The sequence below is a fragment of the Zingiber officinale genome, chromosome 9A, assembly GCF_018446385.1.
Source record: "Zingiber officinale cultivar Zhangliang chromosome 9A, Zo_v1.1, whole genome shotgun sequence".
In the NCBI taxonomy this organism is placed as follows: Eukaryota; Viridiplantae; Streptophyta; class Magnoliopsida; order Zingiberales; family Zingiberaceae; genus Zingiber; species Zingiber officinale.
In genome coordinates this window covers 135595641-135622730 of record NC_056002.1, presented here as the reverse complement: position 1 = coordinate 135622730, position 27090 = coordinate 135595641, and the positions used below count along the sequence as shown (strand labels likewise).

Here is a 27090-nt window from a genome sequence, read left to right as displayed (position 1 = left end):
TTCAAGAACAATTGTATTTGGAATTTTTTTAGACTCTTTTTCTTTAATAATTTAGTGATTTCTACAATATCCTCCCAAGCAGACTACAAGAGAAATCTACTGCTTTCCTGAATCAAAGAAACACAGTCAAAAAGGATCTTGGAGGGAAACAAAGAATGGAATGACAATGATAAAAGAAGGATCGTCACGCGGCGGCGGCGGCTAAGAGAGCAAGTTGGATGCACTCTCAGGGCTGGTTCGAGTTTGGTCTTGCACAGTGTGATGCTTCGTCATTTGGACATCTCGTGTGAAGCGCGACTTGGCATAGGGAGCTTCCCTGGCTACAAGAGAATGAGAGATGTTTCAAGTTACAGCAAGTTTACGAAAGGCAACTAGAGAGTAGCAATCCGTTAGACACTCACAAGCAGCAATCTTTTGAGCGCGAAGGATGTTCGCCCTTCTTTTCCACCAGATAAGAACACAAAGGAGGATTAGCAGCAGTCCGAACAAAGCCCCGAAAGCAATTCCAAGTTTAGCAGCGAGGGAAAGATGAGGGCCGCAGGCTCGTAACCCAGGAATCCCACATAAACCTGCATTGCCAGTGAAACTGTACATTCCATGGTAAGCATCCAATATTGAAAATTGCATACTGTATCAATTACCACACAAACATATCGACGACTATATATTTCTTCAAAAGCTATAAAGAGCCATGTGATAGGGAAATAGCATAAAAACCGAGGAACGGAAAAGGTAGTTCATACAATGAGACATTTCAATCTTTATTAGTCTAAAAAGTAGTCATAATTCGTGCCGACCATGGAATTGATTACACAGCTTGATTCTTGAGTATTTATGCAACTAGAAATTAAGTAATGGCATTAGATATTTCATCAGCTCTTTGTCCTTTTCCAAATGAATTTGTAGAACTTTTTACTGAGATGGATTTATTTGATGACAAAATTCACCATGCCACTACCACCATACCAAGTGACACTATGCTAACTTCTGCACGACCTCTTGTATTCTGGCCTCACTAACCACCAAATTATTTTTGAAGCATAACCTGATAGTAGTGACTATTTGTGTCTCCATCATCTTCCAATGGATATCGGCCCTATCTGATGGCTTACACTTTTCTCTGCTGATTTAGTATTAATGAGTTTAGAATATGAAATCACCTCATCGTAAAACTGCCTGACAAAAATCATCTCACCTTGTTCAACTGAGAAGCTCCACCAACATACCAAAATGATAAATAGCAATACGCAAGAAAAAGAACAAAAATGATAATCTGATTTTATGCATACTTATTCCACAAGAGAAGACAAGCTTGTATAACGTGCAAGAACAATTTCAGAAAAATGTGGACAGATAAATAGCTACAATATTGTGTGCAAAATATCTCTTTCTCCTTAACGTCTTCTCTTAACACCAACAGTAAACACAAAAAAATCACACCTCAAACACTCACTCACTCACATAAGAAGTTGTTCAAATAAAAAAAAAAGATCTTTCTACAAGTTTTACAATCTAACAAACTTTTCACACACCATAAGGCGTCATCATGATTCATGTTTATAAACGTTAATATTAACTCTCTCCAATAGTTGTCACCGTATTAAAGACAGAAAACAACCCAGAATAGGGTTCTGTCATGGATATGGATAGGTCATGCCCGCAGCTCCTTTGCCATGCACAAGCATGGGAATGGGCCAAATCCAACAGGTGTTGATTTAAGGCCACTAGAATCCAATCAAGTTCAATATGTTCACCCACAAATTGCTAGAAGGAGAGTGTTCAATATAAATATATAGATTTTTGCAATTGTTAACAAGTCACTCAAAAAACATGGTACCACCACGTTAGCGGCTCCCTCACGACTACCCCGTGCCATTGAGAGAGAGTTCAACAGAAACCCAAATTAACAAGTGCATGAGCAGAGGTCCATAAAGGTGATAAAATCCCCTGCCGAGTTTTGAACTACTACCGTCATTATCCCATGCACTTACCAACTGAGCCAGCCCTAGGGGTTGTTAACAAGTCACTCAAAAAAAAGATAGATCCGCTACCGTAGCGGCCCTCTAGTGTCGGCCCCACGGATATGGAGGGAGGTACATGCAGGTAGGCCATATGCGCATGGTGGGGTAAACCTCAAGTCGTCAGTTCCTGAGAATCGACCCCTGCCATTACGCCAGAGATGTCATGCGCCCACCGTCTGCGCTACGCCCTGGGGGTTGTTAACAAGTCACTCAAGCTTCTAGGACAAGTGAATCAAATTAAGCATAGTATGGCTGGTCTTACATGACCAAATAGGGGGCATCCTAGGTCTGCTTATATTAAGAGCGTGCCCCTCTGTACTCATTTAGGGATGGAATGGGCTCCATCTCACATGAATAAAAAGGGGATTACCTAGCAATTCCATACTGAAAATGCAGGTATTTTGCTGCAACCTATTAAAGCCAATATGCAGCAAAATATGTCTCTAGCTCAAAAGAAATCAAAAAACATTTTAGACAAATTGTTTCTGAAGAATCACCTAACAGCATAATAATAACTATAAAGCATCATAGATAGATAAACATCAGGAACTAATTTTCTCAAATGGAGTTATTACTTGAAGCTAGCCCTGTGAAGTGGCCGTCCTCCAAGATTTGCTGGAACTCTTCCAGATAAATGGTTTCCATTGAGATTCCTAGAAGAAAAATACAAATTTCGTATTTAATACATTGGTGATGAACCAACAAATTGAATTATTCTTATCTTTTTACAGTATTTGTAAAGACATCAGCCGGCCAAGGGTCTCAGGAATAGATGCATTGAGTTGGTTGTATGAAAGATCCCTGCAGACAATATTCACATAAATTGATTATCAATGAATTTGTTAACCAAGTCAAAGACTAAGAAAGACATAGGCTGCTATCCTGATTACATTCTAAAAATGTCTTTGTTTCAAAGATAAACCATTTAGCAATCATTATAAGAAACAAAAAAAACAGTTATCTCAAACAACTGTGTAAACTTCCCATATAGGAGGTATTGCTCTTAATTGTAGGCAAGGTTCTGCGGCAAGAGCATAAACTACAGGAATTTCAAGAAAGAAACTGATAAAATGGAGTACTAAAATCATCTCAACAGTTCACAAGGCTTGGTAAGCATACATGTAACTATTGTAGCAATAGTTACATACTGCATGTGGTTGCATTAATGAATATATGGAATCAATTAAAAGGATCAAACCTTGCTCTTAAAAAGGCCAACAAATGTTGATGAAATTCAGCTAAATTTTTTATATACTAACATTTTCATACAATTAATTTTGCAAATATTTACAATCTATACCTAACATTTTAGGGCACAAAAAAGTTTATGTTGCATGACTGTAGGAAAACAGGTATAGGAGTATAGGAGTGCAACTGAGCTAGAGGAGACAAACTATATAGATGAAGCGTGATGGATGACATGTGAAGCAAGCCAAGGGCTCGGGTTATCCAAGAGGCGAGTAGAGAAGATGGTCTTGTGGCAAAGGAGCTACAAGGTAAACACTTGACTTGAGAGACATGTATTGATACTTAGGCGAGGACTTGACCATTAGGATGGTCGTAGCCGACGATCCAATCAATTGAAGAGTGTCATCAATAGACTGGTGGTTGAGTCAACTAAGTAGTTGACTCAAGTAGATTAGCCCACAAATAGAATGTTTTTATTCATGTCTGAGTCGGTCAATTGATGACAGCATCCATTCCACTGATTGTGACTGAATCGATCAGGCAACCAACTCAAGAATAGTTGATGTACTTGAGTCGACAATGTCATTTTGTTCGTGGATGTGTAGATTGGAAAGTGGGATTAGTCAATTAATGACAAGAACCAGTTGAGTGATGGCAGTCGACTGATGGTAAGATTGAGTTAACCGATGCTATAGCAAAAAACCTAGAGAGTTGTTGATATGAAAGAACTATGTGACAACAGCCAAATGAACTAACAACTAATGTACATGAGTTGATTGAGGGTGCATTTCGGGCGATTGATTGACATTAGCACAACAAAACACTAAACAACAACTGAAGATGAATGAAGGCTATATAAAGGGGTCAAGGAGAACGTTTGAAGGCTATCGTTCTAAGACATATTTGTGGTTAATTTGAGCCTTATCGTACACTCTTCAACCTTGAACTTCACTGGTAATCAACCAAGAGCATGTAAGAGGTTCTTCCGCCTCATAATATTGTCCAAGGAGAAAACATAATGGTGCATTCGAGAGTGATCCACCAAAGTATCATAAAGCACAGAGAAGGAACGAAGGTTCTAAGCCACGTTAAATCCGAGTGTTAGCGTGTTTGTTTTTTGTCATTTCATTGTTCGCTGCTTATTTATATTGAATTGTCCTTACTAGGTCATTAGCAAGATTTTTTACATATCAATTGGTGAAACGTTCGCTAGTCACTCCCACACCCTCTATCCGTCCTAACCAGTGTCTCATATAGCTAGTTTATGGGTGTTTGTGCCTATTTACGTGAGTACATAGCTCCACTTACATGGATAGATATTAGATTAGACAAGTTCCCTGTAATTTGTGCAACAATATATTAGTTTAATTTTTTTTAAGTTATTGGCCACAAAATATAGCAAAAATTGACAAATTTCAGGAGAATCCTATTTATCTAACCATGAAAATTTCACATGCAGTTGTGTGGACTAACTTGAGTCTTAAAATAGTACTGATAATAAAGGAAGAATCACGTATTTAACAGAATACCAAACAAAATCCAAACCAGCAATGAGAAACTGCATACACCATAATAGAAAGCTTGCTAATTCTCACATAAACCAATAAACTAATTAAAATTACATAGACTAATAGGTATCCTGTGGCTAGTTTTTAGATTGCATGGCATTTAAATTGATTATTTGTTATTAAGCAATGTTGTTTGTTTAGTCCAAGATGGAAAAGGAAAATCATTATAACTGTATATGAAGTTGAATCGAGGTTTCAAGGTTCAAAATTTCGAGACGTGCCGTGTTTTGATTTATGACCGGGATGATACGATTTTGGTACCATATCATGTTTATGCCAATAAGGTTTTAATACCTTTTCAAATATAAAATATATATTTTTTCTATTTTTCCTATCAATCTGTCTCCTACAACTTTAAAGAGGTGCTTAATCTCTATTCACCGGAGGAAAAAAAATGGGGAAGGAAGGGGGAGGGAAAGAAATTAATGGTAAAAAAATAAAAAAAAAATAGAAATAAGAAAGAAAGAAAATAAAAATATGGCACAGCTTGTCGGACTCATGGCCGGGTGAGGCTGCCACAAGATCATTCGGCCTCACGAGGTCGTCACACCCATGCCAGTGTTGGTGTCCGTCGGCATGCGGAACACTAAACTCCGTCCATGCCAACCAACACGGCTCAGCATTTGATTCCATGGTTTACCGTAGTATCATCAATTGGAGAGAGGTCATAGACTGATGGAGAAATTGGTTCATTAATACATTTCTCTGAGCTGTGTTGCATTAGGCCATATCCTGTACATATCTTTTTAATGAAATATGGCATATCTTTTGCCTTCATTTTCCTCAAAATCTATATTATTCTAAGTTGTGACAAGTCTAGACTAGATGCAATCTACTTGGAGCATCTATTGGCTGGTTATAATTGCATTATTCAAGTTTGTGCCTCCTTGGATGATGACAAGAAGAAACCTTTGATCAGCGGTGATTATCACACCCCAGTTTGTCCCAAATGTGAACTGAATGGTAGTATTATTAAGCAAATCAACTCACTGGGTAACCCTTTAGGGAAGGAAAAAAATCACAATGTGACAGGGGAAACCAGCGCAAGTTTTTGTATAGATAGGTGCATTTATGTACCACGTTTTGCAATTCTGTTTGTCAATGTAGAGTTGTTATGAGATAAGCACAAATATGAAAGAAGAACTGCGAAAAAGGCAATATTATGTTAGAATAAGTGACAAAATAAGCATGAATTTAAGAATACTTCAACATTGTTTTGAATATTAAAAACTTGGAGTTGGTCAGCCTTCAAAATCAAGATTAAAGCAAACAATAGGATGGTAAGAACAAAAACAAATTCATGACTGTTAATAGTCCCATATAAATACAGGACATGTCTTATTTGGAGAATATGTTTAATGTAAAAAACTGATAAGAATAATTGTAACAGATAGATTTAACTTACAATGTTTGTAAACCAGCAATAGTGCCAATAGAGGAGGGGATTGCTCCATACAGGTTGTTGTTACTCAAATTTCTTCAGAAAATGAAGGGAAGAGGGAAACATTGTTTAGTTTAACATCAATAAAAAATAACGCAAAAGCAGATAAAAATATTCATCTAATTTACTGATTGCCAAAGCTAATGCTAAAATAAATCATTCAACATAATCATGTGATAATGTACAACAATGAAATGAATACAAAAATAATGATCTTGAAAAGTTATATATTGAGTTATTTGGAAACAGAATACCATATGATTATAGTAATCACAAGACTTTATACCATATCATCAAAGTAAATACAAGACTCTATATAATTGATGACCTACATGCTTTGCAAGTGCCGCAGCTTACTGATGCCATTTGGCAAGAAGCCCTTTAAACCCTGATTATCAAGACCTCTGCAGAAAAAGAGAATATATCTGTTAATCTTCTCTAAAGTGCTAAAAAACAGTTTCCCATTCATAAGTTAATGCACATCAAATACATGCTCAAGTTGACATAAGCAAAATAATAATAATAATTCTTGCAAGATACAAAGGCAAATCAAACGCAAGTTATGTAAGGTGTTCATGTATGGATTTGGTTGGCAGTGTCAAGTATTTGCGCAACAAAAATGTAAAATAAAAGAATAAGAATAAAGACAATGCTAAAACATAATTTTGATACGAAGACAAACCAGACATTAGTTTTGTAGGGTGCTCGTATGTGGATTTGGTTAGTTGTGTCAAGTATTTGTGCAGCAAAAGTGTAAGATATAACAATAAGAATAAAGACAATGTTAAAAATAGTTTTACATGGTTTTAAGCCCCCCTTCTACTCTATGTAAAATTGATTCGTCAAGGTGAATCACTTCTATAAATCCTATATGAATGTCTCCTTTATCAGAGGTAAAACAAACCTCATACAAGTATTTCTTCCCTCAAAATGAAATGATCAATTAGCCCTGCCGTGCTAAACCACTTAAATTCTTATGTAGAACCGATTCTAATAGCTCTATTCATATCCAATTGACTAGTACAAGCTCGAGTCAACTGTTTAGGCAATTCTAGCCATTGAGCAACCAATGACTTTCTGGACAATCAACTAGAGAACAAGTCCAGTCTCAACCTGATCAACTGGATTCAATTCCAATCGACCAATGTCCAAACATAAACATTATTTTCTATGAACTCTGTGTTCAATCGACTATACACTCCAAGCGACGGAGACTCACCTCCAATCGGTTAAATCTGTTGAGAGATCCTAACATCACTTGGCCTATACCCTTATATCTATTCAAAGCTACATGATATAATTTAACCATCAACTACAACTCAAGCCCTATTGTCTTTTGGTCAAAGGTTCGCTCATGCCACTAGGTAGTCTATCCCTACCTAGCTAACCACATCATCCCTCGATGATGTTGCCCAAAGACTCAAATCCAAGATTAGATTCCAGTTGTAATCTCTCATCGCTCTCTTACATTTGGTCTTCAACCTTATCAATTATTTTCGTTGCCCTCGAGTTCAACTTGCATAAGGTCCTCAGTGCCTCGGATGCACCAAACCCTCCAAGCTTGCTCCACATGTCATCCTTCATTGTTCATCTACTGACTCGGCCTTTTGTCGAGTTGCCTAAGAATTCACCTCGCTAAGAATTTTTGATCCCTCGGATGCTACAAACCATCCTTCACCAATCACCTTCAAGTTTACCTCATTGCAAGCTTCTGAGCCATAGAAGACAATCCATTCAACTTGACAGTGTCCAAGTCAACCATGACAACTCCATGAGTCCTGCGAGCTACATATGCACTCTATCAAGTTTCTATGCACTTAGATGCACACATTAGTGCAACAAACAATCATAACTTAAAAATCTTTGTTAAACACATTAAAACAACCTGGCCAAACCCAACCACTTGGGAGCAATTGCACCAACACATACAAAATGGTCGCCCTCTATATTTATCCTCCTCATCAAATAAAGCATTCTATTGAGACCTCTAAGTCATCAAACACCCTATAAATAAAGGTAGGATCCTACCTTAAGAAGGAAACTTATTGACAACAAACATTTTCTAAAATCCTTGTGTCTCACTCTTTACATCATTGCTAAAAACATGGTAGTCAAAATTGCAATCCAGGCCTTAGGATCTTACTTCCTATGATCCAAATTAACTTCAACGATCATGATTTCAAAGAGGATCTAAATTAGAGTACAATCTTATAAACCTACAATTTGACCCTACATCTGGTTATCATTCCTACATAGGATTTCAATCCAAATAACCTTAGTTAGAATATATTTTCATTTAATAATTATCCACATTTATTACAATAAATATCTTTTGTGTGTTATCATTTTATAAAGTTTTTAATTTACAAGATTCTTTTTAACTCCTATGTACAAGAATCCTTATTAACTATTATTAAGCCATCTCTAACTAGTATTATCTTATAATTATCATTAATCTTATCAAAGATGCTAAGTTTCTAGTTAATATGTAAAGATAAAATGCTTTAAGAATTTATAATTATTTTATATCAACAATTTTATATTTTTATGCTTTATGATATTGGAATGTCTGGAAGTTGAAACATTCAATAAGTTACAAATGCCAAATATTTAAAATATTCTAATTAAATTAGAGGATCTTACGGTACCCTTCAATCCTACCATAAAAATCTATAGACCACTCCTCTCCTAGGTAGGATCTCTGAAAACCTTGGCTCTAAAACAAAACATATGAAATTTAAGGAAAATTCTAATGGAAAGAAGGAGAAATTATTAATCTCCAAATCCTCAATCGCCTAGTAAGTTGACTCCGAGAATTCAATTCAAATTGATTATTCAATATTGAATAAACCAAGCCACATAAGGCCTCAATGATCATTGCTTAGATAAAGGGAAAAATATGTAGATAGCAAGGAGATCGATCACCTTCCTTCTCCAAAAAGAAGATTGATTTCTTTATAGCCCGTAGAGGAATAGGAGGGAATTTCCAAACCTAAGAGAGGCATCAGCAAGACTTCCAAATAGAGAGGTGATTCCTCTTCAAATAGAAAGAGGAAGATAAGGAAAATGTTTGTTTCAAACGGCGAGAGACAAAGAGAGATTGATTTCTTTCTACATTGAGAGCAATGGAGAGCGAGAAATAAATTACTTTCTCAATAGAGAGAGAGAGGAAGAGAGACTGTTTTCTATCCAAATTGAGAGAGGAAGAGAGAAAATTTATTTTCTTTCTAAAGAAAGGGAGAGTGAGAATTTATATTATACTTAGTCTTACTTAGAAGAACCATAATATAAAAATATAACACCATAAATGTTCAAATCAATTGACTAATACTTTGTTGTCCCCCAATGTCCCACTAACCTTTACTCCTTCCACTTTATTAGAGTCATCCCTTCTAACTATATGCACAAAAATCTATTGCATTACATCTCAAGTAGATATGATTCCTACTCCTAACAAAAAAGAATTTTTTACTTTCAATTCTTATCCTGCAAGATCTCGAGCATCTACCTAAATCAACAATTTAAAAAAAATAAGAAAATAAGAAAGACAAGGATTCTTTTTCATAATAAAATATTACCTTCTTCATCTATACAACAGTATATTTCTCAAATAAATTAATTCATATGCTAAATAAAATGTTGTCAACCTTTCAAAATTTATATCAGCATAAACTATTTTGACAGACTGGTATATGTTTTCTTTGGTACATGAATTAGTTTATTTGAGGTAGAAACTCTTGTACAGATGAAAAAGGCAAGACTTTAATTTTTGAATCCTTTTCATTCTTATTTTTCCTTTTGAAGAGATGTTTTGGACAAACTCTCAAGGTCTTTCTGGAAAGAATTGAAAGAAGAAAATATTTTTTTATCAACAATATTATATTCTACTAGAGATATAAAGCAATAGATATTTGTATAATTTTTTCAACTGGCAATCATCAAAATAAGTTTTTATCCTCCTGCACTGTTATATTACCGCTTGACTGATCCTTTTGTCAATTTTAATCTATGCTAAAACCTATACACTTAATCACAAATTGATCAATCAAAAAATGTCATATATTAATTAAGGATTTTGATTTTTTTTTTTTTTTTGTTTCTAATGATTCTGTTAAATAGGGTTAAGTATTTGAGAAGTAGACCCAACATTATTATACTTTAGCTATTCTGCACAAATCTTCATAATAATTTTATGTTAGTTTAAAACCACTTTTGTCACATATTATTTTCATCATTTCATATCTAGGGATAGAACCCTTTATGTCAAATAATCTTACTCTTTAGATGGAGAATCTTCTTTCAGTCGCTTGGATGAAATGACCAAGGATGGAAGAAAAAAGATAGATTATTTTGGTTTTTTGAATATTATGATTGGTTAACTCAACAATAACTAATAATTTTATTTAAAAAATCAGAGAAGCTATGACTTTGACAGTCAACTGAGAAAAGATGGGAAAAATTATTTTGACTCTTCTATGTAGATTCTGCATTAATTATTAACAATTTATTAACATGGATAAGCTTTTATATATATTGTGTGATGCACAGGTAGGCTATCTAGTTTGTTCATTGCTAGCATTACTGACAGATATTACCTACTGAAAGGATGTCAGCTTGCATATGGTATTAACATAAAATGTGTGCTTCAAATTACTGGGCCGCATTCTTTATCAAAACTTTTAAAGACAACTATTTACGGCAATTATTTTAATTTTTTACATTATGCACAAAGTAAACACTTTAAAGCTACATGGAAACTTCATAAGGTTGAGAAAATACAGTCCATCTATGACCCAATGGCCACTTTTTCTGTCATATTGGCAATCGACTCCACTCCATGGATGTTGTTGAGGAACACATGGATCACCATTCCAGCCCAAACGGTGTGGTAATCCCAGAGAAGTCTTCAAAATTTCCAAAGCTTGCACTACAAATTGCCATAGGAAGAAAATTAGATTAACAATGAAAAACAAATATAATAGTGTATGACAACAATCAAACAATGAGTTCCACTTGGAGTCAACTACATCAATCTAACCCTGCCATTAAATTATAGATCACTAGAAATATCCAAATCTTTTAAACCACTAATTGTGTTAAGTAGGAGTTTCATTGGTCTTCATCTATTCAATACTTCTGACCCTAATTATTACAACTTGTCTAACTATAAAGTTTATTGGTTTTTTGAAAACTTAATCTATTTTGACTCATTTCATCATCTATTTAAAACTATACATAATTGTTTAGTATAATAATATTTTTTCTTGTTACCTGACAGATATAAGCATTCTCATCTCCACTATATTAAGTTACTACGAGTGTTTACTTCATAGTTGCCCAATATTTTGAAGTATAAAACAATCTTACCATGGTCTTTATTTTTGATAGGAGGACCACAATTGATCGCACAAACTTTGAAATCTCCTCCCCATTTTAACCACCCAGTCATTATTGTATTAATTATATCTTCATCAATGTTTCTTAGTAATATATTCAAAATATTTGATCCTCTCACTTGTAGGGATTTCGTACCCAGCTAACATAACTATCCTATCACTTTTTTAAGTTGAAGTTGTGTCATATATTCAACTTTAGTTCAACTTAGTTTAAAACATTTAGTTTCCAAAGTTTCTTTCCACAATTCAAGATTTATAGACTAACATCAATTAAGCATATAATATAACTGCCTCAAAATAACATACAATCAGGAGATTACTAAACAGGTGATTTCATGTAGTACTAATGGAAAAAGAAATGTTTAAAGTTGAATTTTTCATGTAAATCTTCTCAGCAACTCAAACAGTGTTTAGTCAAAAACCAAAAGTAATACTCGATAGAAGTAAAATGTTATCAGTCATTCAGATGCAATATAAAACTATTGAACCATGGCATCTCTGGCGTAATGGCCAAGGGTTGATTCTCAAGAACTGATGACCTGGGATTTACCCTACCATGCGCTTATGGCTTGTGTACTTGCATTTACCTCTCTCTATATCTGTGGGGCCGGCACTATTGGGCCGCTAAGATAACGGATCTACCTTTTTGAAAGAGAAAAGGTCACAATTGAACACAGTTTCCACAAATGAAGTCTTCTACGTAATGTCCTGTCACTGATCTTTATATCACTGTCGTCTAAAAAATCACTTAAGAACTTTTTTTGTTTTCAAAAAAAGATCATGTAAATATTGAAATAAAGAGGGGAAATATAGTTGGAAGAAAACTAGAAAAGCAATGCTGCAGGACTGATCAAAGGCTGGGAACATCCAGGAGATCTGAAATAACCCAAAAAAAGTATAGCATTGCCATTATTAAGTACTAAAGTTTACAGTATTAAAAAATTTCAGTTTATCCCTAATGTTTGCTTGTTTTGATAGTTTGCACCCTGAATTTTTCAATAAATACCATTTGATCCACATCATTTGCAAATTATTATCACCTTGGTTCATTGGCCTGGATTTTGATCATTAAATCAATGTTTAAAATCTCGACCCGTGCCGAGATTTCAATCGTGGACTGGAACAATATGGTTTTAATATCATATTGTACCGTGCCATGCCGACATGATTCCAATATTATATATATAAGGGTTTCATTAAGCCTATTTAAATTATCTCAACTATAGCTAGGAGTTGATTGAAATTATTAACGTAAGTTATTTAATTAAAAGCTAAGTTTCTTTTTCTTGTTTCGTTGTTCCGCAATCAGCCCGCGCGAGGGCTCTGCAGTAGCCGTGAGGCTTGCACAAGGGCTCCGCAGTAGCCGTGAGGGCTATGCGGTAGCAACGAGGCCCGCACGAGGGCTCTGCGGTGGTTGTGAGGCCTGCACGGCACCTTCGCGGCCCCGGTACATCAAGCATGCTGGTGCTAGTTTTTGTCGACGGGCAGAACAAAATGTTTCGCTCGTACCGAGCGAGACAACATGATATTTTAAATAATGCATTAAATGTCACTTGAACATTGAGACACCAATAGACCAATATGAGTGTCAAACTACCTTTGACCCAAAATTATTATAAGATCCTAATGCCTCTAAATGGAAATATGAAGAGTATTTGCAGACAAACAAAGAAAAAAATCACCTTTTTCAAATTGTCAAAATCATTAACTTTTATACTTTTTGAAACTTTTAAAAAGTTATTTTATTTCTTTGTGAAAGAGTTAGTCAAGTTTTATTAGGATAACTAGAGTTTTTTAGAAAAGGTCTTTATTGTATAAAGAATAGGTAATGTTTTCTAATTATAAAAAGGGGTAGGATCCCATGTAATGAACAAGTTTTTGAGTTAATACAGTTTCCAATTTTCTTTTGCTTGGATGAGGGTCGGTAACTTTGCTCTAGGTGAGGATCGTATCTTTATACTTCTGTTGTGTTGTGGCAATAGTTCTCACTATATCAAGATTGTTAATGGAACTTCAATTCCTATTGAAACCACATTGTTTTGTATATCACACTTCCCAATTTTTGCTTGTAGGTATCAATTTTGATATCACCTTGAAATCAATTGACCATTTGCTCCAATTAAAGATTTGATAGGCCAACCAATATTCCCAAAGGTTTGCTAAATTAACATTTTACTCTATTAACTACCTTGTGAAGTGAAAATATACCATTGGACATATATCTGACTATCTGTCTTATCTAAGGAGCCAAGGTCAATGTCTGACAAGTCCAATCATATATTAGCTAGAAGACAGATATTGTCAAAACACACACACACATTTGTGTCCTAGCACATCAGAGCTAGATTTGACTCAATTTCTTGTCTTTTACCTTCTGCTTTACTCAAGTTAGCTTACTAAATTTACAAAATAACACTAAAAAGAAAAAAGTCAGAAGCCTTCGTGCATTTGTATATTAAATTTAAGAGGTTACTACCATTTCATGCAAATAAAGGATGAACTTGACCAGCAGAAATTTAATTAACTCCTTGAAATTCAAATATTTATAGTGCATTAAAGCACCAAAAATCTGTGACACTTCATGTGAAGAAAAATATTACACAATTCAATAAAGCAAGGACTCAGAATAACCTAAAGCTCCATCAGAAAGCAACTGAAATAGATATAAACTTTAAACTTAACTTAATGGAGTTAAATACAACAGAAGCTCTCATGTATGGAAATGTGTCCATTACTACACTATTATTTTTTTGATAATCCAGGTGTCCAGGCTTCGCCTGACTAATCCTGGAGGTAGGCAGCCTTCCTCCTGGTTCACTTAGCAGATAAATCCGGACATAGCTTATGCACACTCAGTAGCCAACCTCTAGGGATATTCATCCCTTTTGAGATTCGAACCTTGTTCGTCTTATTGTTCCTCTAAGAGTTTTACCACTACACCACACCTGTGGGAGCCATTATTATATTATTATTTTATGGCAAAAGGTGATAACGCTCATTCCAGGCAGGCCAGTATCACCGGCCTCCCGATATTGGTATGAAGCATCACTTTTTAATGTATCAGTTCATGTTGACTTCTTGATTGAAAGACAAAATTGTTTAGGCCAAATCAAATTTGGTTGCGTGAAATTTCTTAAAGCATCCACAATAACACCAAATATTTCTCCTAAATATTTGTGGTCTCCACATCCACATCGTCAATCAAATACCTCACTCCTCAAACATCTCAAATCCCACAATCAAATATCCCACAAAATCAAATATTTATGGGGTCCACCTATCAAATATCCCAAATTCCACCATTAAATTTTTTTTTTATTTTTTACTTTTTTTGTTAAAAGAGAGAGAGCTATGCCCGGTGATTTCAAATCCCCTCAACAATATCCCATTCCAACACGGGAAATATCTCCACTGTGGATGCTCTTGCTCTTATACTTCTAATCGGGTCACGAGTAATCATTTGATCCTGAGCTTGACCTACTTCAACAGAAATAGGTACGATAGCAATTAGCATATGATAGTGAGTTGCTAACCATTATGTTTTAGGTTACCCAATAGTAACTTCTTAAGCAGTGGCGGAGGTAAGGGGGTGTGAGAGTGTGCGGAAGCACCCCCTTGCTCCCGAGCTACAGCCCGAGGGGCGAGGTAGTGGTGAGCAGATGAGGAAGACGAGCTCGAGCAGCACCATCCACCCGTCGTCCGGCGTCATAGACTCGCAATCGCACTCGCTGTCACCTGTCGACGTCGTGCACATTTTCTCCACTGCAATCTGCAAAAGAAATCAAAGAGTCGTAAAGAAGACGACTCTTTTGTTGTTTTTTTTAAATTTGTTTTTCTGTTTTTTTTTAAATTTGTTTTTCTGTTTTTTTTCCAATAACACTTGTGCTTAAGTTACGAAGGAAATAAAAAAAAAACGTTAATAACTTATAACCCTATTCAAACATTTGTTCAATTGCCCACCTCGACCGCCGCTACCGCAGTGCAGCCTACCGTAGTGTCGCTCGCCTCTGCCTGCCTATCTGCTCAGCGCCTGCTCGCCCGCTCGCCCGCTCACCTGCGGTCCGCCTGGAAGTGGTTCGCCTACCTGTCCGGTGCCCCCTCGCCCGCAGCTCACTTGCCGTAGGCTACAGTGCTCGCCTCGACTGCTATTGCCTATCGTAGCCTGTGTTGCTACGGTGCCGCCGCCGCCAGCCGACTTGCTGCCACAGCAAGTTAGCGCGCAGCCATCCCCCACTGAGCCTCTAAACTTAGCCCTTGCCCCTTCCTTAGAGTTGAAAAGTATTGATTTATCATTAATTTTATTTTATTGTGTGTTTGTGATGTTTTTTACACATAATACATATTATGTTTATTTATTTTATATATTATTTTTATTCAATAATTCAATAGTTTTGATGAATTGACATATATTATGGAGAAATTTTTAAAACAAAATGTTGAGTCTTCTAAGGAAGAAATAGTAAGAAAAAATATTCTCGCGTTGAATTCAACCCGAATGATGTTGTTAGTGATCCAGGGATACAAAAACCAATTAATGAATTTGATGTTTCAATTAGAGATCAGATTAGAAGAGAATATTTGATTAGAGGATCTTGTCAACCATTTGACCATAGTTATCCCCAAAGATATTTTGGTAAAGAGCATAGAAGTTTCCAAGTTACTTGGTTCAAAAAATTTCTATGGTTAGAGTACAGCATATCAAAAGATGCAGCTTTTTGTTTTTGGTGCTATCTCTTTAAAAATTCTCATAGAGGATGTCGAGCTGGAGATGAGGCATTTACTAATTCAGGGATGAATAATTGGAGAAAAGCAATGGAAGTATTTAATACGCATGTTGGTGGTGTAGCTAGTGCTCACAATGATGTAAGAATACAACTTGAGGCTTTTCAAAATCAACAACAAAGTGTGTCACGTTTGCTACAAGCACAGGGGCGTGGAATGGAGGTTGCATATCACACTCGATTAACGGCAACTTTGGATGTTACACGCTTTCTTTTGAAACAAGGTTTGTCATTCCGTGGACATGACGAATCATCAAGTTCCTCAAATAAAGTTAACTTTCTTGAATTGATTAAGTGGTATACCCAAAGAAATGACGAGGTTACCAAGACAATGAATGACCTGGAAACAATCAAATGAAGTCTCCAACAGTTTAAAAGGATTTAACATGAGCTTGTGTTGCTGAAGTCACAAATGTCATTCTTAATGATATAAAAGATAATATATTTTCTCTTATGGTTGATGAGTGTCGAGACATTTCGGTCAAAGAGCAAATGAGAGTTGTTTTAAGATACGTGAATAAACATGGATGTGTTATTGAAAGATTTCTAGCTATTGTGCATGTATCTGACACTTCTGCTATTTCTTTAAAGAAGGCTATTGATGAATTGTTTGCAAAACATAAGTTGTCATTATCGAGATTGAGAAGTCAAGGATATGATGGAGCTTCAAATATGCGAGGTGAGTATAATAGATTAAAAGCTCTCATATTGAAGGAAAATTCATCTACAATGTATGTTCATTGTTTTGCTCACCAACTTCAACTAGTTTTTGTTGCAGTTGCTAAAAGCTAAAAGCAATCGAATTGTGAGTGATTTCTTTCAATATGTTACTATGATTGTGAATATTACCGGTGCTTCATGTAAAAGAAAAGACACGTTTAAACAACTTGAACATGACAGACTTGTAGAATGTTTAGAGAAATGAGATATTGTTAGTGGTAAAGGAAAAAAATCAGGAAATCAGTTTAAAACGACCAGGAGATACTCGTTGGGGTTCACATTATATACTATTATCCGTTTGATTTAGCAAAGCTCATTCAGAGAATGGATAATTCTGAAAAGCATCAAAAGATCCAGGATAGTCAAATTGCCCAACTAGCTTCCTCATCATCCAGAGCACCAGGACAACTTCCAGGAAAACCAGATGTGAATCCTATGGAGCATTGCAATAGAATTGAGCTTAGGAGCGGACGGACCTTGGGAGACTCCCAAGTGACTGCTCCAAAAGGGATACAAAAAGAAGAAGAGCTCTCTCCTCTTATACCAAATCAGATTCAAGCTAATGAGGAGAGTACCATTGAGGTTGAAGAGACTCTTCCACCGAACCATCAGAGCAAAGCTGTCCCTTTTCCTCAGAGACTTACAATGCTCAAGAAAGATGAAGAATTTGGCAAGTTTTTAGAAAAAGTTAAGGAAATTTGTGTAGAGGTACCTCTTATTGATGCTATTCTTCAAATGCCTAGATTTGCCAAATTCCTGAAGGATCTCATGTCAAACAAGAGAAGAAGAGGAGAGGTTGAGACAATTGCGCTTAGTGAGGAATGTAGTGCTATTTTGGAGAAGAACACTTCCCCAAAACTAAAGGACCCAGGGAGCTTTTATATTCCTTGCAACATAGGAAAAGAATTTTTTGAAAAAGCTTTTTGTGATTTGGGGGCAAGTGTTAGCCTCATTCCCTATTCAATTTGTAATAAATTAGGTCTCAAAAACATTAAACTTACTACTATGGCACTTCAACTTGCCGATCATTCCTGCAGGTACCCTTTGGGTATTATAGAAGATGTGCCAGTAGAGGTGGATGGGAATGTTATTCCCACAAATTTTGTCGTGTTGGACATGGAAGAGGACCCCAGGATTCCTATCATATTAGGAAGACCTTTCCTTGCTACAGCTGGAGCTATAATTGATGTCAAAAATCATAAGCTTTCTTTGGTAATTGGTAAGGAAAGGTTGGAATATGATTTATCTAATATCTCTAACCATGTCTCGTCTCTTTTAAATGCTTGTAGCAGGACAAGCATTTATAAACTTGAGGAATGGAATTTCCATCCTTATGGAAGGCCACCAAACGAAGGAGACAATGTGGTGGAAGATGTTGGGAGAAGATCTCCCAACAAAAACGAAAAGTATATCTGTCCTCCAAGGGCGAGGAAAAGAAGTGAATGATCAAGTTTGGTCGAGCTAAAGACCTTAAACAAGCGCTTCTTGGGAGACAACCCAAGGGTTCTTTTAGTTAGTTTTAATTTGTATTTTAATTTCTTTTAGTTTGATGCATTCTTTTGATTTTGTTTTCAGGTTAGGTGCAAAACAGAGCCCGACCGTGTGCTATACACGGCCAGGCAAAGGTTGCAGAGAAGGGAAGTGCTTGGGCCGTGTCATCCAGACACGCCGTGTAAAGAATCCCGAGGAGAAAAAGGTCTAGGCCGTGTCCCAAACACGGCCGTGCAAAGAATTCCGAGAAGAAAGATGGAGAGGCCGTGTCCCAGACACGGCCGTGCGAAGAATCCAGAGAAGGAAGAGGGGGAGGCCGTGTGGATCTGCACGGCCCGTGTAGGAGAGTTATTAAAGTCTTCTTTCTACCTTACACGGCCAGATCTTGGACGTGTTCCGCACACCCCCAACTCTCCAAAACATCTCTTTCTCTCCCAATCTCTTAAAAACTCCTCTCTAATCTCTCAAGATCTCTTAAATCCGGATTCTCCTCCTCTCTAAGACTTGGACTTTTTGTTCTCCTAACCTAAGATCTTTGCTCTTTGAAGTTTTGTTCTTTGAGTTCCATTTTTCCAACCCTAGATAATTCTTCCCCTATCTAAACTCATCAAGATGTCCAACATTTTGAAGAAACTTTGCAAAGGAGGTGGTGGATCCAGTGGAGACAAAGAGAAGGAGTCATCAAGGGACAAAGGAAAACAACCAGTGAAGGGCAAAGGCAAAAGGACTTCACGTAACGAAGGTAATGACAATGAATTCAATATTGTGTTTAGAAATGATGATCAAGTAACTAGATTTGCAATTCTTGTCAATAGAAAGATAGTGTGTATTAGATATATGGACCCAACTGTTCTTGATATGCTTGGAATTAGGGAAGATGTAGATTTGATGATTGGGTTTTTGGATTGGAGTGATATTATGTACACACATTTGCCTACATATCCTCGTCTTGTTTTGGAATTTTTAAGTTCATTGGATGTCCATTTTACTAATGAAGATGATTATTTTGGAAAAATCTCATTTAGACTAATGAATCAAGAATTTCTATGGGCATTTAGTAACTTTAATTCTTGTTTTGGATTAACCACCGGTAGCCCTCGTAGGTTTGATCCAAGGTTTAATTGGAATCATTTTTGGAATGCAATAACTGGGTTAGATCAATCTTATGAGCCTTCAAGAGCTAAGGCCTCCCATATGCAAAACCCCATCTTTAGGTATCTACATAGAGTCATGAGTAAAACTATTTTTGGTAGGGGAGAGAGTGATGGGGTGGTTAAAAAGATAGAGCTTTATACTTTATGGGCTATGCTTTATAAGGTTGAATTTGATTCTGGTTTTCATTTTGTTCAAACCTTATTAAGATCTGCTAGGGCATCATCGGGATCAATTGTTTTTGGTGGTTTGATTACCCGAATAGCTTATAATTTAAATCTTGATGTTGATGGGTTGGAAATAATTCATAGTAATGACATGATTGACATTGATGCATGTCTTGCTATGAAAATGATCGTTCGGGATGAGAATGGTTTCGCGTTTCCTAGGAGGAGTGGTTCTCCTTTACCCCTTCCTTTTCCTGAACGAACTACTATTCGTAACCCGGCTAATTGGGTAATTTCTGAGTTAGATTTTGAGGATAACCCTTCTATACCTGGAGACACTGAGCCACATCATGAGCCCTCGTCATCTGGACACCCGCAGCCTTTTAGTTTTATGGAGCCTGCTAGGCCTTCTTTTGCATATGGCACGGGATCTTCTAGGTTTGATTTTTCAGATTTTCGTACGTCTCTAGAATCACTTCATGAGCAGCAAGATGCCCAACGAAAAATGTTGGAGGGGCGCTTCTCTTTATCTGATGATCAGTTTAGGGAGGTACAAAATCATTTTCAGTTTACGAGGAATTTTCAAGGTCAAGTGGCTGAGTTTGTGCAGGATTATGATACTAATCAGGCTAGGATGAGAGATTTTATGCAGAGCATGATGCTTACTAGCCAACAAGTAGATGCTTTATATGAGTATCATAGATCCTTGGGTGATATTCCAGGTTTTCCTAGTTTTCCTATTGGTCAACCACGTCGTAGACCTCCTTTCCCTCGTCCACCTCCACCTCCACCTCCTCCACCATATTGATTTCATCGGGACGATGAAAAGTTTAAGTCGGGGGGGTGTCATGTACTGTTTAGTTTGGTTTTCAGTTTTTAGTTTTTGTTAGTTTTTCATGTTGGTTCTTATTTTCATTGCTTGTTGCTTTATTTTGCTTGTTTTTGAAATAATCATGGCAAAAAAAAAAAAAAATTTGAGAACATCAAATCTTCACTTATATGCTTTCTTGGATTCAAGTGAAATGTTAGCACGATTATTGTCTTGATTCATGATGTTCGAATGATGCTAGTAGTAAACTTTGTGTAGTTCTTTTTTCTATCTTGGGAAGCATTAATAAGCTAAAAATCTTATGGTGATGAGTTTTAGTTTTGGTTCAACCTTAAGGATTTTATCTTCACTACACTTGTGCTTGATGCTTGAATAGTTGATGTCATTGAAATAGTCATGATTCATCTTGTTTGCTTAGTACTTGGTTTCCATGGTGATTTCTTAACTTTCATTTTGGTTATTGGATGAGGCTCAAATCATTAAAGCTCATTTGGAAAAATCAAAATATCCCAACATGTGTGCTAAAAGTACATTTGTGAATACGTTTTGCACAATGCAAAAACTTATAAAAATAAAAATTAAAAAAAAAATAAGGGATATAAAAAACAGTTGTCATGAGTGGAATCTAGCAAGTCACCCCTTTGAGACCGAGTTAGGTTACTGGGGAAATGACTGTCTAGCTTCCCTTGAGATTGAGAACACCTTTGAGACCTTGGGTTAGTTGAGAAATATGAACCAAGTGAATGGTGAGTAAGTGTCTATCACTGGTTACTTGTCTTTCACTGGAAACATTAGGAATTCAAATTTGATGACGACTTGACTAGGACATGGATTGAAACTTGAAGGGTGTTGAGTTACTTTTACACTGTGCACAAGATTCTTATGCTTGAACCATACTTTACTTGTTTCCATGATCACGCTTGTTAATGAAACTTTTTGATAGAGTTAGGAAAGTGCACTAGGTTTTATGAATGTGTTATAGAACATATGAATTTAGACTGCAGCATTTTGCTTGAGGACAAACAAAGGTTTAAGTCTGGGGGTGTGATGTGCGTAGATTTTATATACTTTTATGCATGTTTTGACGCACATTTACATACTTTGAGCATGCTTGATCTATGCACTTTTATACTTCCAACTTTCCTTTTAGCATATTTACTCTTTTGGTTCGGAGATCCGCTTTTTTCTTTTCACAGGAGTCGAAATTGGTGAAGATTATCGTCCTCGGGCAAGCTTGGAAGGAATTGAAGGGAGAGAGCATCAGGCGTGTACCACACACGGCCATTTAACAGGAAGGGAAGAGGACATGGCGTGTGAATCTCACACGGCCGTGTCTTGAGTGTAGATCTACACGGCCGTGTGAGGTTTCCAGAGGCCAAGCAGGTGGTAGTCGTGTGCACCACATGGCCGTGTAGCATTTCCAGAGAACAGAAGGGTCATGGCCGTTTGAGTCACACGGCCGTGTAGCTTTGGCAGAGAAGGAAGAGGACATGACCGTGTGAATCTCACACGGCCGTGTCACAGGGCCGTGTGGCGCCCGATTTCCTCCTCTATTTAAACCCTCCTTCATGAATTGAAAGGGGATCTCTCCCCCTTTGGGAGAAGGCAAGATTTGGTGGTATCCTCCCATTCTTGGGAGGATTTCTGGGCGATTCGAGGGGAGTTCTTGACGATTTCGACTCCGGAGCGAGGATTGGATCCGAAGACGAGGCTTCTTCGTAGATAAGTTTTCTCTTTTCCCCTTTTCTTGGTTTCTTGGATTGGGGATTTAAGAAATGCTTGTAATCTTTATTTCTTCGGGTATTCTTCCTCGATTCATGGAGTAGATCTTGTATTCTAGGATTAAGGGAGTATTTGTATGATGGATTGATGTAATCTCTTATGGATTTGCCAATTTCTTGTTTCAATGACATTGTCTTGCTTGTATCAATTAGATCTTGAATGATTAATGGTGATTTGTGCTTAATTCTCATTCTTGATTGATTGTTTGGATTTCTTGTGGACTTTGTAAAGATAAACTCTCACTCGATCATCCGAGGGATCCACGTGACAGGTGCAAGCCCGTGTAAGGACATTTGAGAGATAATCTTGAAGAGGAAATAGGAATATTCAAGAGAGTAGGATGGATCTTGTGATTAGTTTCTTGTATCTTGATAGATTAATAAGTTGTGGGCTTCTATGTTGATATCCGAGGAAGGCATAGTAATAGGTGCGCTTCTGTGTAAGGACAACGTAGGTTCACGTCTAATTGATCATATTTAGATACATTTCTCAGTCCTTAGCTGGTTATCTATTGCAAGAGAGAACCGGCAACTTTCTACAAGTGTTTGGCAATTGAGGGATAAGAATTGGTGAACCATTTACATTCAAGAAATCTTACAAAGAAACCGAAACTCCTGAATCTCCCTTTATCATAACCCAAAACACTAAACTCTTGTTTGTTGATCTTTAATATTAGATTTGTTTACCTTCACTTTGCATTTGAAACAATTGGATAGTTGTTTAGCTAATTCGCATTGAGACATTTCTAGTGCTTATTCCAGTCCCTGTGGATACGATAATCTTTTATATTACTTGCGACATTTCCGTACACTTGCGGAGCGTAACACTATCGTGTTGAAATTTTTTGCGAGGTATTATTTCTAAATATTTTATTGAATTTAATTTTCTAATAGTATTTTTTTATTCACTTTTTTATTGTTACAATATTAGGTTCTTGATATGATGGTTCAAGAGATGAATAATCATTTTTCATAATCAAGTACAGAGGTACTTAGTTGCATTGATTGCTTAGATCCAAAAGACTCTTTTTCTCAATTAACATTGGTAAGCTACTCCAGCTTGATGAACTTTATCCGGAGGACTTTTCATTGATTGGTCGTGTAATACTTGAGGGCCAACTTGAGACTTACATTCAAAATGTACGAGGTGAATTTTCTATGATTGAAGATTTGGGAAGTCTTGCTAAAAAAATGATTGAAACTGGCAAGAATACAATTTTATTATTGGTATATCGTTTAATCGAGTTAGTATTGATTTTACCAGTTGCAACTACTTCTGTTGAAAGGGTTTTTTCTGCGATGAAAATTATCAAGACTGAATTACATAATAGGATGGGGGATGAGTGGATGAATGACAGTTTAGTAGTATACATTGAGAAAGATATGTTTGCGATAATTGAAAATGAATAAAGTTTACAACATTTTCAATAGATGAATACTCGTAGGATACAATTGTCTCCTCTTGTTTGTATGTCCAGACCTAGTACTAGTAGTTGAAGTGTCAAGAAATAATTAATTTATTGGTATGCACATATTTTTATATCTATTTCATTATAGTTATCAATTCAATACTTTTATTTTTGATATATTTATTTGAAAGAAAAAAAATATTTTTTAGTTCATTTTTTGAGCACCTCATTATATTTGTATCTGGATCGTCACTATTCTTAAGTATGGGCTAAATGTGCCAGGAAAAAATTAGACAGGCATAATTAACTAAACATGTAATTCATAGCTTGTAGTGAGAATGAAAAACAAATGTCAAACAACCATAGTATCATTTACTAAGAAAAATTAAATGGGAAATAAGATGAAATGTTTAATCAGATCAACATGATTAGATGACACAAAGTAAGAATCAAGCAGCTAAAATTGAGTTTTCAGAAATTCAGTAAACACTACCTTCCTCCACTGAAGTTCTAGACTCAGCTAGAATCAGCTCAAAAATCTCAATGGCATTTATTAGCGCATGACTTCCATGTATAGTACGCAACGTGATTATTAAGGTCCTTCCAGTTACTTCAACAGTTTTGTTCAGCACAAGAGCTGCATAATTTCCTCCCGTCGTATGAAAAATGTCAACATTCTCAAATGCTATATCACCGTTTATTAATATGTCAAAAACCCTCTGCCCTCCACCAGTTATATTTGGATCAATTTCAGATAAATGAAACCAGATTGAATAATTTCTGTTCGGATTCACCTCCATTTGGAAAGACAAATCAGGCTGTTCATCATCGCCCACAATCGCTGACTGATAAAGTTTCTCTGAATAGAAGTTGGGAGAAATAGCTGTCTGACTAATGCTATGATTTGTTGATATAGGTTGACCAGAATCTGGAAAAGATGAAGTACCGAACCAGATTCTATTCCCACCCCATTGGCTGCTACCATATTCTTCATCAAATGCTGATTTACCAGAACCACACGTCAATCTTTTGGCTGTCCTAAGCACTGTCCATTTACCCCAGGGGGATGCAAAAGAGTATGCGTTGTCATCAACTTGAAGAATTTCAATTGAGAGAACAGATGGATCACCGTGACCAGTGCTATGGAAACAAGCAGCTAAGGATGAATCAGTAACAAATACGAACGCCTCCACAAATGACTGGTCATCAACATTGCTCCAGCCAGGCTTCAACGAATAAATTTGAGTTCCCTTAACAGAGATGTCAAAAATAGGTTCATTGCCAAAACCAGGATCTGCAATGAGTGCAAAGAATAGCCTCACTTGATAGTAACCTCGAGGGATCATGCTAACAGTATAACAATTCCCCAGTCCATCAGACAGAGGGAAATAGCGAAGCGTTTTCAGCAGAGGCTCAACGAAACTGGGGACTGTTGCATTAGTAAATTTTCCACCACTGTAACCAAAGTCCCTGTACCATAAAGTATCGGAAGGCTTAGTGGTGACATCCTCTCGAGCTCCGCAGCTTATGCGCATTGCATAGGGTTCTGCTTAGAAAAAGAGGCCCGTCAGAATAGTAATCACAACCATAACATGCATAATACTCTACTAAAGATAAAGCAAAATCAGCATCACCGTCCTCTTGCGACTAAAATACGAGATTAGGTTTTTCACTCCATTCAATTGGCAAACGAGAAATGGCATGTGCAGAACAACACCTGAAATCGCACAAATACGAGCAGGAAAAACAAAACCTAACGCCGAATTGGGGGAAAACAGGGGCATCAGAGACGGAGATGAAGAAAGATCACCGATATAAAAGGAGAAACAAAGATCGAAAAGAAAGAAGAAAAATCCTACTTCTCCTTTAACCAAAAACAAAAAAACAAAAGGAAAACAAAATCACTTGTTCGAGAATTCATCGTACCCTTGTCGTGCGCAGCCGCTAAAATCCCGAGTAACAGAATGCCGCAGAGAAGAAAAGGACGGTGATGGATTGGAAACGGCAGCATCATCCCGCTGGCTCACTCTCCTCTCTCAGGCCTCAGTTCTTCCTTCGACTCTCGCCCCCCTCTGGCCTATCTCCGACGCACCTGATCAGATCAGCAGCGCAGCGCTCTCTCATTCTCTCTCCTCGTCCTCCTCCACCTCTTCCTCCCGAAGCTGAAGAAGCCTAAGCACCTAATTAATTAAATCGGCGATAGAGATGTTCTGTGTAGCAGTAGTAGGTGGCGAGTGAGTGAGCCAGCAGAAGAAATTTTAAAAAATAATGCAAAAAATGAAAGCGCCTTTTTTTTATTAAAATTGTTAAAGGGCACCTTTTAATTAATTATTAAAAAAAATCTAATTATTTTTTAATCATTGGCAATTATGATTCATATTGATATAATATAATATAATATTAACTAATATTTATTTAAATTAAATAAGATTTCAATTATGTACGTATTATAGTAATTATTAGCAAATTGGTCCATATCATTGGCCCACGGTAAAATAAAAGATATTAAGAAGAAAATCATTTGTACTGGAATGAAATTGACCCCAAGAATATATTATATTAATTATTAATATTAGAAAAGAAGAATAATTGGGACTCATGAGGTTTTTAATAATTGGATAAAAATAAAAAAAATACTCCAAATTACACTCTATTAAAAAAATCCAAAAGTTCATTAGATATTTTATATCCAAAATACCTGAAATTCTAAGGTTGTTATTACAGTTATTTGGTAACGCCAGTAATAAGAAAAATTGACTATCTCATTTTTATCAAAATTATTATACACAAGATATTCTTCAACATTTTAATCAAAATTATTTTTTAAGTTGATCAAAATTATTTAAAATAATAATAACATGTACAAGCGTAATGCAGTTATATTTAAACTCTAAATTTTAAAATTTTAAATTTTAAATCATAAATACTAACACTATTATATAAAAAAATTCGTCAAGATAACAATATTTAAGTAGTTGCTGCGATATTACAACATTATTATATTAGTTTTTACACATTATAATAATTATTTTTTAACTATTATACATTGTAGCGGTTAATTATAGATAATATAATAGTACTAAAAATAAGGACAATGATAGATAGTAATTATTCCATAGTTATTTTAAGAGCATCCGTATTGGATG

General features: G+C 36.1%; 1 protein-coding gene across 1 annotated transcript; it reads right to left on the bottom strand.

Annotated features, from left to right (window-relative positions):
• On the bottom strand, nt 1-26163 carry LOC122020140 (receptor-like protein 4). The gene is made up of 9 exons (XM_042577922.1): nt 25871-26163; nt 24438-25490; nt 10998-11145; nt 6551-6622; nt 6183-6254; nt 2751-2822; nt 2597-2674; nt 402-586; nt 1-320 (listed from the first exon to the last, which is right to left on the bottom strand). The coding sequence occupies exons 1-9, from the start codon at nt 25956-25958 to the stop codon at nt 202-204; spliced, it is 1887 nt and encodes a 628-aa protein (XP_042433856.1). The 5' UTR covers nt 25959-26163; the 3' UTR covers nt 1-201.
• Nucleotides 26164-27090: the final 927 nt, after the last annotated feature.

Excerpts from the sequence above, each read along its gene's own strand:
- LOC122020140 (XM_042577922.1), bottom strand. The coding sequence starts at position 25,958 with ATGATGCTGCCGTTTCCAATCCATCACCGTCCTTTTCTTCTCTGCGGC. Across the intron at positions 11,146-24,437 it reads TAGAACTTCAGTGGAGGAAG|TGCAAGCTTTGGAAATTTTG; the intron begins GTAGTGTTTACT and ends GGCAATTTGTAG. Across the intron at positions 6,623-10,997 it reads CATTGGGTCATAGATGGACT|AGGTCTTGATAATCAGGGTT; the intron begins GTATTTTCTCAA and ends CTTTTTCTGCAG.